Source organism: Mustela putorius, unplaced genomic scaffold (assembly GCF_011764305.1).
Source record: "Mustela putorius furo isolate JIRA1106 unplaced genomic scaffold, ASM1176430v1.1 tig00000275_pilon_pilon_pilon, whole genome shotgun sequence".
NCBI classification, from domain to species: Eukaryota; Metazoa; Chordata; class Mammalia; order Carnivora; family Mustelidae; genus Mustela; species Mustela putorius.
In genome coordinates, this window is record NW_025421341.1 from 14,704,567 (window position 1) to 14,722,138 (window position 17,572).

At 34.5% G+C, this 17,572-nt stretch overlaps 1 protein-coding gene across 1 annotated transcript in view; it reads left to right on the plus strand.

The window, feature by feature from the left end:
- The window catches only part of UNC80 (unc-80 homolog, NALCN channel complex subunit), a 227,933-nt gene that overhangs the window by 85,314 nt on the left and 125,047 nt on the right, over positions 1-17,572 (plus strand). Inside the window, 1 exon segment of the mRNA XM_045078694.1 lies at positions 15,556-15,768. Within this exon segment, the coding sequence (XP_044934629.1) occupies positions 15,556-15,768 (213 nt within the window).

The following is a 17,572-nucleotide window of genomic DNA, read 5'->3' on the forward strand; positions in this document are numbered from 1 at the left end:
AAAGAGCCAGTCCCTTGGTTTTTTAAGTGAAGGTATTATAATTAGCCTGTCCTTCCTTTGAGTTACACAGTGATTCTTTTTTAATCACTGTTGACCTATCCAAAAAGGGTCAGATTAAAATAAGTAAATAAATGTAACAAATTCATAGGAAAAGAGCGAACAATTGAACAGTTAAATAATGGGTGAGTACATGAACAAACAGTTCATCCAAAATACTCATACCCAATAAAGTATGCCCCATCTTATTGGCACTTAAGAAATGCTCATTAACATGTCCATAGACTCCTGTATCATAACTATCAAATTTGTAATGATTAGGAAGTGTTGACAATGTATGGAACATGGTGGTGATTAGTAGTGGGAGCATCAGGATTTGATCAGTGAATAGAAGGAAGTCATAATAATAGGGTGATGGTGGGCGAGCAGAAATGGTGAGTAGTGCTCCTTGGCCTCTCCGTGTGAATAAGTAATTTGGGACTGGATGTAGTCACAGAGGAGGGGCAGTTCTCTACATATTAATTAAACCACATGGCTAGGTAATGATGGAATTTTAAAAACCCAGAGTCAATGTAGCTTAAGACACTCATCATATCCTAATTAATTAATTAACTAACTCAACTCGCGTCTATTGAGAATTTCCCATATGCCATGCATGTTGCCAACTATTAATAGGTGCAACAAACTCAACTTGTTTGAATCTTTCCTTAGGAAGATTAGATTTGCCGAGTGATCTATTGTAGAGACTTCTTAGTACAGTATTCTAAGGGGAATAAACATATGATTAACATTTATTGGGTACCTATTGTTTCCAATGGAAAAACCCTGAAGCTCAGAAGACTAACCAATAGGCCAGGGCTACACTGCCAGCCAAGGATAGAGCCAGATTAGACCTCTGTCTGTCTTCAGAGACCCTATATTTAGTACTCCACCATACTGACTGTCTTATTAAAAACTATGTGAAATCACTAAAACATGCAAAAATAATAAATTCTGTGTTTTATTCATGATCACTTAAATATAAGTAAGAAAGTAAAAATGACAGAAGTTAGTTGAACAATTATGAAATTCACAGTAAAATTACGCATTAGCACTTGATATGTGGTTTAAACTATAATGTTCCAGAGGTGCTGTCACGTCCACTTTTGTCTCAAATACTCATAGCTCTTTTGGAAGATTTTAAGACAAAACACGGTATCAAATTTCTCCAGAAGTTGCCTAACAAGATTAAAGAAAATGTTAATGACAAGTCATATTACTTCAACTAGTTGAAAAATTCATAGGAAGATATAGGCACAGCTGGCCATACACCTTGGAGAATAATGGCATGACAACCTTTGGAGATAACTATTAGTCAAATAAGCACCTGATGACAGAAATAATGGGTTGACCTTGACATACTGGAAAAGTCTAGGTAGGCCCCACACTCTTTTCAGAGATACTGATCTAAAATCTGCACATAAATATATATATCATACAATGAACTTTACTGAGCAGTATTTAAACATTTCCACATGACAGAACAGAAGCCCCAAGAGCCAAGGTGATTTTGCTCCAGGTCATATATGCCAGTCAGTGCTAAAGCTGGTTTCAAGGGGCACCTGGGTGGCTCAGGGGGTTAAGCCTCTGCCTTTGGCTCAGGTCATAATCCCAGGGTCGGGGGATCGAACCCCGCATTGGGTTCTCTGCTCAGCAGGGAGCCTGTTTCCCCCCCTTCTCTCTCTGTCTGCCTCTGTGCCTACTTGTGATTTCTGTCTGTCAAATAAATAAATAAATAATAAATAAATAAATCTTTAAAAAAATTAAGTATAACTGGGTTCAAAGCAGAATCTTCAGATTCCATTCAGGATTCTTATAGCAGTAGCATATGCTTTCTCTGTAAGAAAGAAGCACATGCATACATACGAAATATATATATATATTTATTTATTTATATTTTATATTTTTTATTTATTTAAGTGAGAATGAGTATCCCTTGATACATTGAAAATGCAATAGATTAATAAGATCTGCAGAATAAAGACTATAAATTATTTTTAATGTCCAAAAACATTTGGATCTATTTAAAAGTTTCCTTAACACATGCATACATGATGAATTCATGGCAAAAGGATTACCTGGCAAAATGAGACTTCTTAGTCAAGTAGTTGGAATAATTACTTCTATTAACTTTTACTAATGATATAAAAACAGACGTAGTAATTGTTTCCTATGTGAAATACTTCGGATTTATGTAAGATGTGTATCCATGGGAGGAATATGAGGCTTGTAACAGAGAAAGCAAATGAGGATTTGAAAAATAATCCCAACAAAGCAAAATTAGTACTTTTTTCTGAATGGAGATTATTTTAAGAGGAATATTGATGAATACTTTGATAATCAAATCTCTCGGGTGTTGAGATTTCATTCCCCCTCACCAAATGGTTTTCATACCTATTTGATTTCCAGCAGCTATAATGCTTATCGTTTTCAAGGAGATGAGATTACACAGGTTTCCAGATATAAGCGCATTCTGTTCCTCACTGTAGCTGGACTCTGACCACTAAGTTGGATTGAAACCCATTGAAAACTTAAAATAATATTTTATTTCCCCAAAACGAGGGTATGGCCTGATAGTTACCAAATCACTAGAATCTCCTTTCTTCCTTTCTTTTGGAACCTACTATGGCACTGCTGGACCTTCTCAATGTTAAAAGTCTCATGGTAAGAAATAAAATAAAGGCGTTTGATGCCAAGAAGTTATGTCTTTTGAGTCTCAAAATAAAGAAGCATTTTCTTATGATTGTAGACATCCAGTGAGGAGATAGCTCCATGGAGAAGTAATGAGCTCTTTGTCACTTGACTGCATTCAGTGGGGGCCATTGTACAGGGGCCTTGAAAAGTGGGTGGTTTGTATGATTTCCTTCCATACCTGAGTCTTTGATTCTAGGTCGAGGCCAAGGAGTGTGAAAGGTTAGAATTCCAGAGTTCAGAGTTAGTAAAGGTTTAAAGGAGTGTGGTAGAGGAGCCTGGGCGGCTCAGTTAGTTAAGCATCCGACTCTTGGTTTCACCTCAGGTCATTAGGATCATGATCAGGTCAGGATCCCCTCATGCGTTGTGGGATCAGCCCTGCATTGAGCTCCATGCTCAATGGGGAGTCTGCTTGAGGATTCTCTCTCTGATTCTATCCACACTTGCCCTTACTCGCTCTCACTTTCTAAAATGAATAAATAAGGAATGCCTGGGTGGCTCAGTTGGTTAAGTGTCAGACTTTTGCTCATCTCATGATCCCAGAATCATGGGATCGAGTCTGGCATTGGGTTCATTGCTTAGCAGGGAGCCTGCTTCTCCCTGCCTGAGGCCCCCCCAGCTTGTTCTCTCTCTCTCTGTGTGTGTGTGTGTATGTGTCATATAAGAAAACAAAATCTTAAAAAAAAAAAAAAAAAAAAAAGAACTTGGTTGAATAAAAAGAGGGATAGGTAATGACAGTGGTAATTGTGGCAGTGCAGGCAGGGGTGGTAGATGATCACAATAGTAACATTTTCATTGTACTTGATAGTTGATAAAACACCTTCACATTTATTACCTTATTTATATGAGGGGAAAGGAAGCAGCCCAGGGAATAGCTCCCAACTAAGGGCACACTTAAATCCATTTTCTCAAGTATGGAGAAAAGAAGGAACTGAAGTCACTGATGAATTCTGACAAAGATACTGAGAAGAGCTGCATGTCCTACGTGCTTGAATCAGTACATTCTGTGTTTACTGTCCTTTGCACAGGTACAAAAACCACAGTTCTTCAAACTTGCTCACCTGGGTTGAGAGTGTCTCCAGATCACTCTGTCACAAATGTCTTCCATTAAATATATTTTTGGTTTTTGTTTCCTCTGTATTTGGCTTCACTTAATATCTGATTTCATCTGCTTCCTGGCTTTCAGAAATGTCTCACTGTTAAAAATATGTTTTATATGTTTTACAATGCATTTGTGGTTTTTAGCATATATGTATATGTGTAAATATAAGTAGAGGTATCTCTATTTCTATCAAATAAAAATATGAATGCAGAAACGTAGAGAAAGGTAGGTATAAATACAAATGATATCGATGGATAGATACACAGATGTGATCTAGATGCAGATGTAGACATCCTTATAGATTCTGCCTTTTCATCGGCTGGGCTTTGGGAGAGGAGGGAAAAATAAATGTGCTCCTTTACCATCGCATTCCCTTACGCCTCTTTCTCCCGTCTCTCCTTTAATGCGTTCTTTTGTTGGGTGTTGCATTTATTTTTAAATGCAGCTTAAATGCAATTTCTGCATTATGACATAATTTTATCCCAGATCAGCTTTCATTGTTTTATTGCTTTAATCACAGAATGTAAATGTGACTTTTTCAAGTTTGCGATTTTCTTCAGAATTAAAAAGTATTGTTAAATGGAAGAAATATTAGAAATGTCAACGTTCAAAGTCCTGCTGATCTGCAGGTTTTGTTTTAAACAAGTCTCTTGTCTCTGTTGCTGTGACTACTCACCTTAGGGATAATTGGTTTAATTTTAAGTCTGGCACAGCTCTTCCTCTCACTCTTTCTCTTTAGTACAATTTAATAGACACAAGTGCAAGGCATTTTGGAAAAGACATGTTTTAGTAAAAAACTCATCTTGTCTCTAGGTTTATGTAATCTACAAACAAAAATAGAAAAATTAAACAATTCAGGCAAAAGGCACTTCTGTCTGTTCTCTATGTATCTTGGGTGAAATATTCTACCCCCTTTTATTCAATTTAATACACAACATGTGTAGATATGATGACTTCTAACTTATTAACATGAATAACACTAATAATAATGTCAGTTTGTGTTAAGAACAATTCCATGAAATCAAGAAAGTCAGTGATAGTGTAGAGTTCTCTCTAGTCTGTGGGTGGGAAAAAATCTAATTGGTGGTAAGTTACATAGCCTCATAAATTGATAGCTTTAGGAAAGATTATATAATTTTTCTGCAAACTGGGACACTTTGGAGAGTGAAAAGCGATGCTGTCAATAATTCTACCAGTTAAACAGACATAAACTGAAAGTCTCCTCATGAAAATGAAACATTGGTTACCATAGGTAGATTTATACTTTCAGGTTCACTGCATCAAATTTAATCCGTTATAGGGTCTTACCATCACAAATCCACTTGGTGATCAATGCAGATTAGCTCTTTTAAGAAAATGGGAATATCTGCATAAGAGGAACTATCAAAGCAAAATCATATTGTGTTCTCTTTTGAATCATGAGAAAGGTTGATACAATTCAATAATAACCAAAACTAAATCATCAAATTATTCACTTGATGCTAGTGGTATTTCTATATTATTGATTTTTTTTTTTTTTTTTTTTTTTTTTTTTAAGATCCTAACTATGGGGATGCCTGGGTAGCTCAGTCATTTGGGCATCTGCCTTTACCTCAGGTCATGATTCCAAAGACCTGGGTTCAAGTTCCGTGTTGGGTTCTTTTCTCAGCAGGGAGCCTGAGTCTCCTTCTGCCTGCTGCTCCCCCTGCTTGTGCTCTCTCTCTGTGATAAATAAATAAAATCTTAAAAAAAAAAAGGGTCCTAACTATGAAATGTAGCACAAAAGTAATCTATTTCATAAATTCATTGAGTTTAAGGGGAAAAAATTATCACATATCCACCACTACCATAAAGAATAGGACATTTCCACTTTCTTTAAAGTCCCCTGAATTCCCTTCCCTAACGGCAAGTCCACTACCCCCTACAAGACACTGCTCTCTTGAACTTTGTTTTAATCTTTCTTGTGCTTTATTTTATCACATGAGCTTTTATTCCTACGAAATATATTGTTTTTTTTTGCTTTGTTTGCCTGGTTTTGAAATTCATTTACGTTAAATCATGCTATCCTCTTTTTGCACCACATTAAGTTTGAGTTCATCTTTGTTGATGCTTTTAGCATTAATGTATTGATTTTCACTAATGAATGATATTTGTTTTTGATTATATCACGGTTTATATATCCATTCTGTTAGGTGGACGTTTTTATTTTCTCCAAATTTTGGCTATTTTGTACAATGCCTTCATGAGTATTACTGCTTATGGGCCTTGATTCACAGTTTTCTAAATACACCTAGGGGTGGAATTAGTGAGTCATAATTTTATTCTATGATGCCACAGTGTGTTTCCTGATAATTGCAACAATTATTGGCACCAACGCTGTAATAAAAACTCCTATTGCTCTGTGTTCTTGTCAGTGTTTGTATTATCCAACATTTTAATTTTTAACAATCTGGTGAATTAAAGTAAAAACACTTTATATTTCAACCTAAAGTCTGAAATGTCTTTTCATGGGTCTGGTTACCTTTCATGTTTCACTTTGGGAAACGATCCCTTAATGCCTTTTGTTTATCTTTTTATTGGAGGATTATCTAACTTTGTATTGATAATTTTAAAAGAGAGTATAGATGTCAGTAAGAATCCATTTTCTGTTTTTATGTGGTATTATTTCCCACTTTCTGGCTTATTTTTATTTTATTCTTTATACTAAATCTTAGTGAAGAGAAAATTTTAGTTTGACCCATTAAGATTTTCTTTATGGCTAGCTTTTTTCTTTTTTTTAAACAACTTTTTAAAGAAATCCTTGGGTAATAAATATATTCTTATATTTTCTTCTAAAAGTTTTAATTTACATTTCATACTGAAGTCTTTATCTAAAACTTACTGTGTGATTGCTGTAAGAAATTGTTTTCTTTAGTTTTTTTCCCCACATAGAAAATAGTGATCTTAGCATAATATGTTACTAGTTCATACTTTATTCTCTCATGTGTAGATAATTCATTTCATTCTTTGTATTATCTTTATCATGTGTCAGGTTTCCATACATGCATGAGTGCAATTCTGAGGGGTTTTTTTGTTTGGTTTGGTTTGTTTCCTGTTCCATTCCCCTTCTACCCGGAGTCAAACTACTCTGTTTAATAGCTAGAACTTCTAGCATCACCCAAGTTATTCATGGCTCTTTGCTCTTCCAGGCAAATTTTATAATTAGGTTGTCAGGTTTCATGAAAATTTTTTTTTCTTGGAATTATAGTGAGTCTATTGATAAATTTAGAGATAATTGAAATTCAGTTCTGAATTGATTAGTCAAAAGTTCTAGTTTTTGATTAGCCTAAGTAATTTTAATTTTTTTAATAATTTGTCAACTTCACCTACATTTTCATGTTTGTTGGCAAAAAAAAATATCATAACATTTTCTTCTTAGTTCTTAATTTTGGCAGTATCTGTAGCTATTTTATCTGTTTTTATTCCTCGAATTGTGAGAGTTTTTTCTTTTTAGGCTTGTCAGAAATTTGTCAATTTTATTAGTCTTTTTTCATGACCTTGTTGAGTCTGTTTTATCTTCATTCTCAAATTCTTTAATTTCTGTTCTTATTTTTATTTTCTTCTCTTACTTCGAATTCATTGGTTTATTCTTTAGCTTATTGATTGATTGCTTATCTTATAATTTTATATTTTCTTTTCAAAATTGGCATTTAGCATTAATTTCCCTCTAAATACTGCTTTAAGTACATACTCTAAATTCTGATAAACTGTATTTTTTATTTTGTTAATTTATTTAAAAATCATTTTTAATTTCCTTAATGATTTCTTTTTGACCCATAGGCTATTTACTTGTATATGTGTTTGTTTCAATTTGTAAATTCCAAGTTTTTGTTAGGCACCTATTTGTTACTGATTCATTACTCCATTTTTACTGATTCTTTGGAATTAATTTAGACTTGTTTTATGAACTAGAACATTATCAATTTTCATAAATGTCCCCTTTGTGGTAAAAAAGAATGTGTAGTCTCCAATAATTGGGTACTGCATTTTGTATTTAAAATCTCATTCTTATTTACTTCTTACTGCTTTATCTGTTGATTACTAAGTTGTGTTTAAATTTTCACTCTTATGGCAAATTTTATCAAATTTATACTTGTAGTTCTGACCATTTTTATTTATTTAGCAGCAGTTTAGAAGTGTGACAGATATCTGGTGCTATGAACATTTTATTATTATCTGGTGACCCAGATTATTTCTAGTAATGCTTTTTACTTTAAGATAGATTTTTCTCTGATACTAATACAGCTGAAACCATTTTAATTATGTTTAACATTTGCTTGATATGTCTTTTTTGGCTGATCTTTTATTTTTAATTTTTCTATATCTTTGTGTTTTAGGTATATCTTTCATAAAAAACAGATATTTGAATTTTTTATACCACTTTAACAACTTTTTCCTCTGGGAAATTTAGTACATTTGCACAGATTGTGATTGATGATATAGATTCACTTCCTTTTTTTTTTTTTTTGCTTATTTATCACTTCTTTTCATTATTTGATTGCGTGCCTGTTCTTATTTCTATTCCATGTCCTTTTTTAGATTGTGTTGGATTTAGTTTTATTTCTATTGATTTGGTTTAGCTTTGTGTTACTTATTTTCCTTCACTAGCTTACAAATCATTCTCTCTTAATACTTTTACGTACTTAAATTTAAATGAAGTCTAAAATTAATATATTTATTCTTATCTCAAACAGTAAAATACTGTAGAAGATTTTAACCACAACTATTGTTTGAGATTTAGTTCTATGTTGTTTTTGTTTGAACACTGACAAAGTAAACATTATTTTTGTTGAATTTGAGGAAAATTATTTTTAAATTTACCCAAAAGCTTAGCATATTCTCTGCTCACCATTTCTCCTTCCATCTCTTACATTCCTCCTAAGATCTACCCTTTTGAAGGAGACCTTTTAGAAGTTTCTTTAGTGATGATCATTTGGAAGGAAGTAGTTCTCTCAGCTAATTTACTGGAAAATGTCTTTACTTTGGTCTCATTCTTGAAAGATACTTTTGCTGGAATTATAATTATAGGCTAAAATTTTCTTTCTGTACTTCAAAGGTATTGTCCCATTCTCTTCTGGCTTAATTGACATTGTATTATGTATAGGAATATACATAATATAATCTGCCACCCCCCTTCTATTGCCTTTAATATCTTCTCTTTTGATATTTTGCAGTTTCACTGAGATTTTACTAACATATTTTTCCTAGTTGAGGTTCATAAAGTCCCTGAATCATGTAATTGACATATTATGTCTATTCTGGAAATATTTTAACTATTATCTCTTCCAAGATTATGTCTTTCACATTTTATCTAATCCTTACTTCTATAAATTGAAAAGGTCTATGATAGGTATTACCAGTTTATCCTCTGTTTTTGATAACTTCTCTTTCATATTTTTTATTTCTTTGTTTTCTCTTTTCTTTTCTTTTGTTTCTTTCTTTGTTTCTCTATACCCTGAGTAAGTTTCTGAGATATCTTCTTCCATTTAACTTTGTCTAATCCCTCAGTCTTTAACTATGAGTAATTTTGCTTACTGGGGGACATTTGACAATGTCTGGAGGAATTTTTCATTGCCACAGAGCCTGATCATTGCTACTAGAATCTCCTGAGTAGGGCGCCTGGGTGCTCTACTTCGGCTCAGGTCATGATCTCAGGGTCCTGGGATCGAGTCCCGCATCGGGCTCTCTGCTCAGCAGGGAGCCTGCTTCCCTCTCTCTCTCTCTGCCTTCCTGACTACTTGTGATTTCTCTCTGTCAAATAAATAAATAAAATATTAAAGAATCTCCTGATAGATACCAAAAATCTGATAAACATCTCATAATACATAGTGCACCCTTCATAAAAAGGGAATTATCTTGGCTCAAATGGTCAGTAGTGCTGAAGTTGAGGGAAAAAAAAGTGATTTAATCTGTTTTTTTTAAATTAAATTTTATTTTTTCCAGTGTTCCAAAATTCATTGTTTATGCACCATTAATCTGTGTTTTAATCTATACACTGTGTTTGAAATTTCAAATACTACTTTTTACTTATAGGATTTTATTTTATTCTTGTTTTAAAAGTGCCTGCTCAATTTTGATAACTTAATTCATCATACTTAGATCATTCATACAATATCCACATTAATCTTTTTTTTACATTAATCTTCAAATGTATTCGATACATTAGAATTCTAATAATTGCTCTTTTTGTGGGTTTGATTCTATACTTTTTGTTTCTTCTTTTACTCATGGTGAATTTTTTAAATGTATTTTTTATGTGAACTTAACTTCTCAGATCTTAAGGAATTCCTTAAGATCTGTGTTAAACGCAGTGTTATTTACTGGACCAGCAATATCATCATCATCTGTGAGCATGTTTGAAATGCACATTTTCAGACCCTCAACAGATCTACTGAATCAGAATCTCTGTAGTGAGAACAAAAAATATATATTTTTTTATATATTCAAAAGTGACTCTAATGCACATTCAAGTTTGGAGATTTGAGAAGTACTGCTTTAAAGTATTCCTCCAGAGAGGATTTCCATTTCCCTTCTCAGGTATCTGGAAACCTAAGACCATTTTTTAAACTCTTTTTGGTGATCAAGGAGCATGGAAATAGTGTCCAGTCTAGTCCAAACTTATACAAGAATGTGAGATTTTGACTAAGAGTTCTTATGAAAGAATTTTTTTTTTTTAAACTTCTGTTTTACCCAGAACCAAACCTAGTCAGTCAAGCCTACTTCTATGGGTAGATTGTTTTCCTATTCATCCATTGAAGGTGGCTCCCACCTGGGATCTGGACTTTACATAGGGGTAAATGAACTGACCTCCCCCTCTGCTTGGACCAGAAATTTAACTCATGGCCTATCGAAAACATAGTCTGGCCTCTCCATAGTCAATAGAAACCCTCACGGTAATTATTCTTATGCTAGCTCACACCTGTCTCTCTTCTCCGCCCAGAATTACACTTTCTTGTAGTTTCTTCTCTCCAGTAGTCTATTATCTCAAGTTAGAAACAAAAGCAAAAACAAGATGAAGAAGTGAGGGGATATTTTATCCAGAATTTTTAGATGTCTAAACCAAAAGAAGTTTGTCTTTACACCTAATACATCATATTGTCAGAAACAGAGGACTTCATTTGGTTTTTATAATATTTACCCAAAATATTAATGTGATCTGTGTAACTGTTAAAATGGCAAGTCATCTAGACCATGTCCTAAAAAATAATACCTGCCTATAGCCTTACAACTGATGATATCGGTTGCCCGCAGCTACTGTGGAAATGAGCAAGGGCAGAGGCAGCCCTTCAGTTACTTAATGATCTCAGTCAGGCAGAGAATTCAATACAGGCTAAGTAATAAATACTGACTCACAAGCACATGCCCTCTAGCAAATGAGCTTCCATTGTATACTAGGATCCATAATAACTGCCTAGTCCCACTAGTTTTAAACAAGTAGGTATCTTGCACCAGCAAGAGCTTTAGATTTTATGGTAAGGCAATAAAAATATTATGTAATTCCCCAGGGGCCAACATAAAATATTCAGTCTTTTAAAATAGTTAGTTCCTGTCCAGTGTTTTTATATGAGTTTTCAGAATCAGGGCTTCTTCTCACATAATAAGTTAAGATATAGTCCTTCAGGGAAAGGAATATATTACAATTATAACCTTCAATTAACCATCGTATCTTGGTAACAATATTTTCTAAGTCCCCAGGCAAAATAAAGCACAGCTGTTTGAATTAGTGTTCCAATTCTTTCCTTCACTTTCATAAAGGAAGCATTCAATATACATAATGATCTGATAAAAATGCAGGAAAAAGTGACAAAGAAAGTCAAGGAAAAGTAGCCAGCACTTGAAGTTTTCTCGCTGTAGAATGTTAGAGAAAACCATGCTGCAGAATGACATTCTTAGGACATTTTGTAACTTTAACTGAACAGCTCTGTAGGCATTATAGAGAAGACCTTATGTAAGAGCAAACCATATGAAATTGTTAGTATTCAACTATTTTTTACTTTCAAGCTTACAAATTCCATGTGATCTAACCTCATATTTTAGGTCAATCAAATCATCCCAGTTAAAATTGATTCTTGCTTGTCTAAAACTGTGAAGTTGTGTTATAACTGAATTGAAGCCTCACAGGGCATTATGGAACATAAAAAGGTGATCTTACAGACATGCTAATAAGAAAAAAATTTAAATATGCCTACTTTTCCTTCAGGACCACTAGTAAAAATTCTCTGTGGTATACCAATGGTATCAAATTTTGTTAGATGTTCGCTTTTGACTATGCTCTGATACTCTGTGGTTCTTTTTTCATCCATGCAGCGTTCTTCTGATTCATTTTTCTCCATTTGTGCTGTTTTTTCTCTGTGATGTGAATCCATCCTTATCCATTCTGTCATGTCTCCATTTTTTGCTGCTTCTTCAGATTGTGCTGAGTTATAAGAGGTAAGCTCCATCAAAAGAGGAAAAATTGACTCTTCTTTGTGTCCAGGAAGAATCTGTTGTCCAAGGTATTCAATAAAACTGCCCCTAAGAATCAATACTTTCTAAACTATACTTTGAAAGGAATTTATAAAGGAAATAGTTCCCCATCGCCACATTTACACTAGAATGCCTTGAATGCTCTTCATACACAGTGTGATGTCTGTACTTACTGCTAAGTGTCTTCTACGAGGATGCACAGTAGAGTTCTTGGTTTTGTAAAGTCCTCAACAACTCCCTCCACTGTCTGTACAGTACAATATACTGTAATACCCCCCAGAAAGTACTAGTATTCAGTGCCATCTTGACTATAGGGTTTCAAGCCTGTTTTCATCTACCAGGTTCATGAGGATTATGATTATAAGGCAATATTTGAGTTACTCTATGTCCCTTAATGCAGAAAGCGACATTTCCAAAAGCTACCTGGTTTTACAATTTACATGGATCAAATTCGGCAGGTAATAAATCACCCCTCCCTTTAAGATTGTGCTGCCTCAGGTAATGGGAATTATTTTCCATATTGATCTCAATTTCATTTCCAAACTTTAGGATTTCCTAGGGTCAGTAACTGGTGTAATATCTGAGTTTTATTATAACTTGCCTTGAAGAACAGAAAATCAAAATTGCTTTTCATTCAAAATGCCCTGACCTTCCTAAGCAACTAAAACCATTTTTTTTTTTTTTTTCCTGAAGAAGGCTAACCAATCTACATAGGAAAACTCACAAAGCACAATTTGGATTTCTCATTCATCTATTGTCATCTAAAGTTAATGGCAATAAAAAGGTCCTCTGCCTCATACATTTGTGTGGGTTAAGTTTTGCCCTTGATAATCTTGTGGGATCCAGAGTATATGACATAATGCTACCTCAGCAGTAATTCTGTTTGTCCTGACATTAAAGCAATGAATTCCATTGCTTTGTATTGGGAATGTGTCAAAACGTGATGGGCTAAGAATAAATTCCCATTGCTCACCTTGCCCTCCAGACTGCCATATGTTTTCAGAGACAGATGTTCAAACATTTTCCAGACACAGATTAGCATATCTGAAATGTTTAATAAAATAAATATTTAATTCAGGAGAAGAGTGTAGGCATTTAATCTGTATGTTATGGTATCACAATATTGATAGGTTTGATGAAGAAGTCATTTTACCCTCCGCAGTCCAAGTCTTTCTATTCCTGTGACCTGCTTCCAAATCTTAGCACCAATGCAGGGGTTGATAGATTCTCATCATTAGTGTCCATTTTTATGAAAGATAGGTTCTCACCATTAGCATTCATCTTGTATTCTGCCTTTTCACATAGGTTAACTTTGTAAATAGTAGCAATACATCACATGTTTTGTGAAGTTAAGTTCCTACATAAATATATCTCATTGGAATTCTTGATGGCTTCCTTTAAGTTGTGGACAATGAGAAAATGCTTAAAGGGCTAACTTACTTGAATCATTCAGTGTGCTTGAGATACTGTGGTACTCAAAGTATGAAATAATCAACTCTGCCTGAGAGAAAAGAGATTAAGAAAGGCTTCTTAGAGGAGGTATCTTATTCCTAAAAGTGGAAATTTGCCATATGGGAAAGGGGTTTAACATCTCCCACAAATGATGGAAAGAACATATGAAAAGGTGTAAGATGTCATATTTGGGTGACTATAGCCAGTTTGATGTAGTTAGATCATAAGTACTTGATAGAGGGATAGAAAGGGAGATGAATCAGATAACAAAGGCTGAGTATCTTTATTCATGTTATTATTGATGTAGATGGACCCTATAATAAATTTTAAATAGGAAAATGATGTGATCATATAGTAACATTACATGACATTAATGCCCCATTTTTAAACAACAACTTTCTACATGCCTTCTAGAAATCATCTTTTGCCAAGATTTAGATGTATATTAAGACAATACAGAAACTGAATAGGAACTAGCATAGATTTGGGCATTTAGAGAGACCTGGTATTGAATCCTCCAGTCACCTCTTCCCCGCTGTTTGATGGTAGAAAAATTATATATCATTTTTTAAAAACATTGAAATGAAGATATTATTTCTAGACCAGAGATTTGTTATTATAATTAAGAATTACAACTCATAAAAACTAACTGGCATGTAATTGATATTCTCTATATATTAGCCCCTAGTTTAACATTGTAGATCAAGGCATTAAAAATATTGTTGTTTGAAGTTATGGAAAATGTTTCAATTTGAAAACCTGTGGTTACTAATCAACATATGATTATTGCGTAACTCTGAGGTGATGCCTAATGTTGTGATGTATTTTTTTAAAGCAGGCACAAGTTAAAATACACATTATTTGTTGATGTGTATATTTTTTTATGACCTGTTGACCTTCCAGAGAAACTTCATGCTCCTTCCCTAATTTATTTATCTATTTAGCTTGTAAAGACTTCAGTAGGTAGCTGATACTTACCAGTTTCTGGGTATCAACTAAAAGCTGTTTCTTTTTTTTTTTTTTTTTTTTTTTCAAATAAAAATCTTGACATGACATCGTCTTGACATGACAAGATGGAACCATATTTCTATTTTGCTGAAGAAATGTTTTTAATTGATAAATGCATTTATCAATTAAATAATAATTTTCTCTTTGTCAAACATTTTCAATTGAAACCATGCCTATTTAAGCAGAAATTGATCTGTTTGTTATTCACGACAAAGGAGAAAAAGGACTAACTCAACAAACTCTAATAAGTACTTCCTTTTCTTACTAGCCAAAATGTGCAGAAACAGCTTCTTTGGAACATGTGGATGGTCATAAATAACAGCTTATTCTTGGACCAAAAACACTATTGACTCCCTTGATTAGCATAAGACTAATTCTAGAAATTGAATATTTGTTTGCTTCAGGTTAAAATTTTAGGTTTAAGAACAGTTTCATATTGAAAAATTCTTTGAAAATTATCTTGCTCTCACATTCAAATCCCAGCTGCCTCTTAACTATGCAAAGATAGAGTCATGAAATTACTTGAGATTCTTCAAAAGGGGAAAACTAAACACAGAAATCTACTTAAAATATCTAATTCTTCCATATCCTAATTTGCCTTTAAGGATTCATTTTCCAGAATTCCCACTACCATTAACCATGATAATACTATTCTGGGAAATATTGCTAACCTAAATCAAGATATGGAGAATAAGAGAAACTAAGAGTACATAGTAATTCCATGAAGGTCAGCCTATTTTTCATTAATCCCACATCATTCTTTCCTTAATAACCATCCTCAGGAAGCTCCTGTGGTAGCCAGAGCAGCTCTGTTCCTGGAATGTGCCCGGTTTGTTCACCGCTGTAACCGTGGCAACTGGCCAGAGTGGATGAAAGGACATCATGTGAATATCACCAAGAAAGGCCTTTCCAGGGGCCGCTCTCCCATCGTGGGCAACAAACGGAACCAGAAGCTGCAGTGGAATGCTGCCAAGCTCTTCTACCAATGGGGAGACGTGAGCTTTTGATTCTCTTATCTAAATGTTGGGGTACTTGAGTGAAGTGAAAAAGTTCTGTGTTTATGTTGTTTGGGAGACAATTTATTAAGTGTCTGTTATGTACCAGGCACTGAACAAAACATCTTAAAGGAAAATAAACTTTAATTCATTTTATCTTCCCAGTAAATCTATGAAGTTAGACATTATCTCCTCTTTTTCCTTGGTCCTCTGTCTCCTCGCCGCCCCCCTCCATAAATGTAGACATTCCCAGAACTTGTTATAATTTTTTTGTGCATAACCTCCTCCAGGACTACATTTATTCCTGTGTTTTCAACTGTAACATGTATTCCAGTGGCACAGACTTCTCTATCCATAGCACCATTCAGATCCCAGGGCAACACTGCCAACTGCAACTCCGGAGGTAGTCACTTAATACCCTGAAACACAATCTGACCAAAGCAAAACTCTTCTTCCCATATAAACACACCCCCATCTGCAAGCCTTCCTGAACTTTCTATTCTTACAAATGGTACCAGCATTCTCAAAGACGATAGCCTTTGAACATATTCCAACCTTCCTTCCCTTACTGATTCCACCTCTTCTATGTTACCAAGGTCCTATTAGGTCATATTTTTATTCCTTCTCATCTGGATGACTAAGATATTTTCCTATTTGGTCTCCTTCCCACAGTCTCCTCCCCTCATCTGACCCATCCTACACACTGTCAGTGAAATGATCTCCATATGGCAGAGCCCCATCTAAAAGCAGAACGTTCATACTTATCTCCTGGCTTCCAGATTTGCCCCTCTAATTCATTCTCCAAGCTGCGCTCACAGTGATTAGACTAAAATGCAAATCAGATGGTGTTTTCTTACCCACTTTATAATGCTTCAGTGGCTCTCCTTTTCCCTTGGGATAAAACCCAAATTGCTTAGTCTGGCATCACTGCTCTCTCTTAGTATTCAAAACATACCAAGCTTATGGATGATGAAGTCAAATGAGCTAATATATCTAAAAGACCATTAATCTCAATCCTTTGTGTCTAAGAAGTATTCAATGATAATAAGTTATTACATTAATTTTTGAAAGGTTACATGGTTCGGGCATTTCTAGGCAGTTAACACTGAGTCTCTTGAATGAGTAAGTGTTCTCCCTCATGCACACATTACCTTTCATCCTGCTTTAGAATACGAAATGAAGTTTAGCTTCAAGAACTGTGAGATCTAGTCCCAGTCTACCTTGTCAGCCTTCGGGCACTTGATTTCCTGTCACGAAATTGTGCTTGCACCAAGTGGCTCACTTGTCAGTCTCTGGACATGTTGATGGATCTTTTGGAACTCTCCATCTGGAGTGTTCACTTCTCCCCTTCACCATTAGCCAAAGTTAGCCATTAGCTCCAATAACCTTTAGCCAATTCTTCAAAATCTACTGCAAAGAGACACTCTGTGATTTCCTGAACCGAATCTAATCTGTCCATCTTCTGAACTATTGAGAGTGCTTTTCATCTCTTTTGATATTTAATGTGTTAATTTGATGTGTTGTTGCCTCCCCCAAGAGACTGTAAGCTCCTTGAGGGGAAGAGCAAAACGCAGACACGCTGCATTCGAATCTCAGATCACAGTTTGCTGAGCCACCTTGAGCAAGACTTTCTCTAACCTTCCCAGTTGCCAAACAGTGAAACTTCTAAATGAAGGTTTATAATCTACTAGGGCACAGGAAGCAAAGATACTGATGTACTGTAACAACTTATTCAACTCTGTTTTATTTAATACCTAACACATGACTTCACTTAATAAAGATTTGATGAATGAAGAAAGGAACA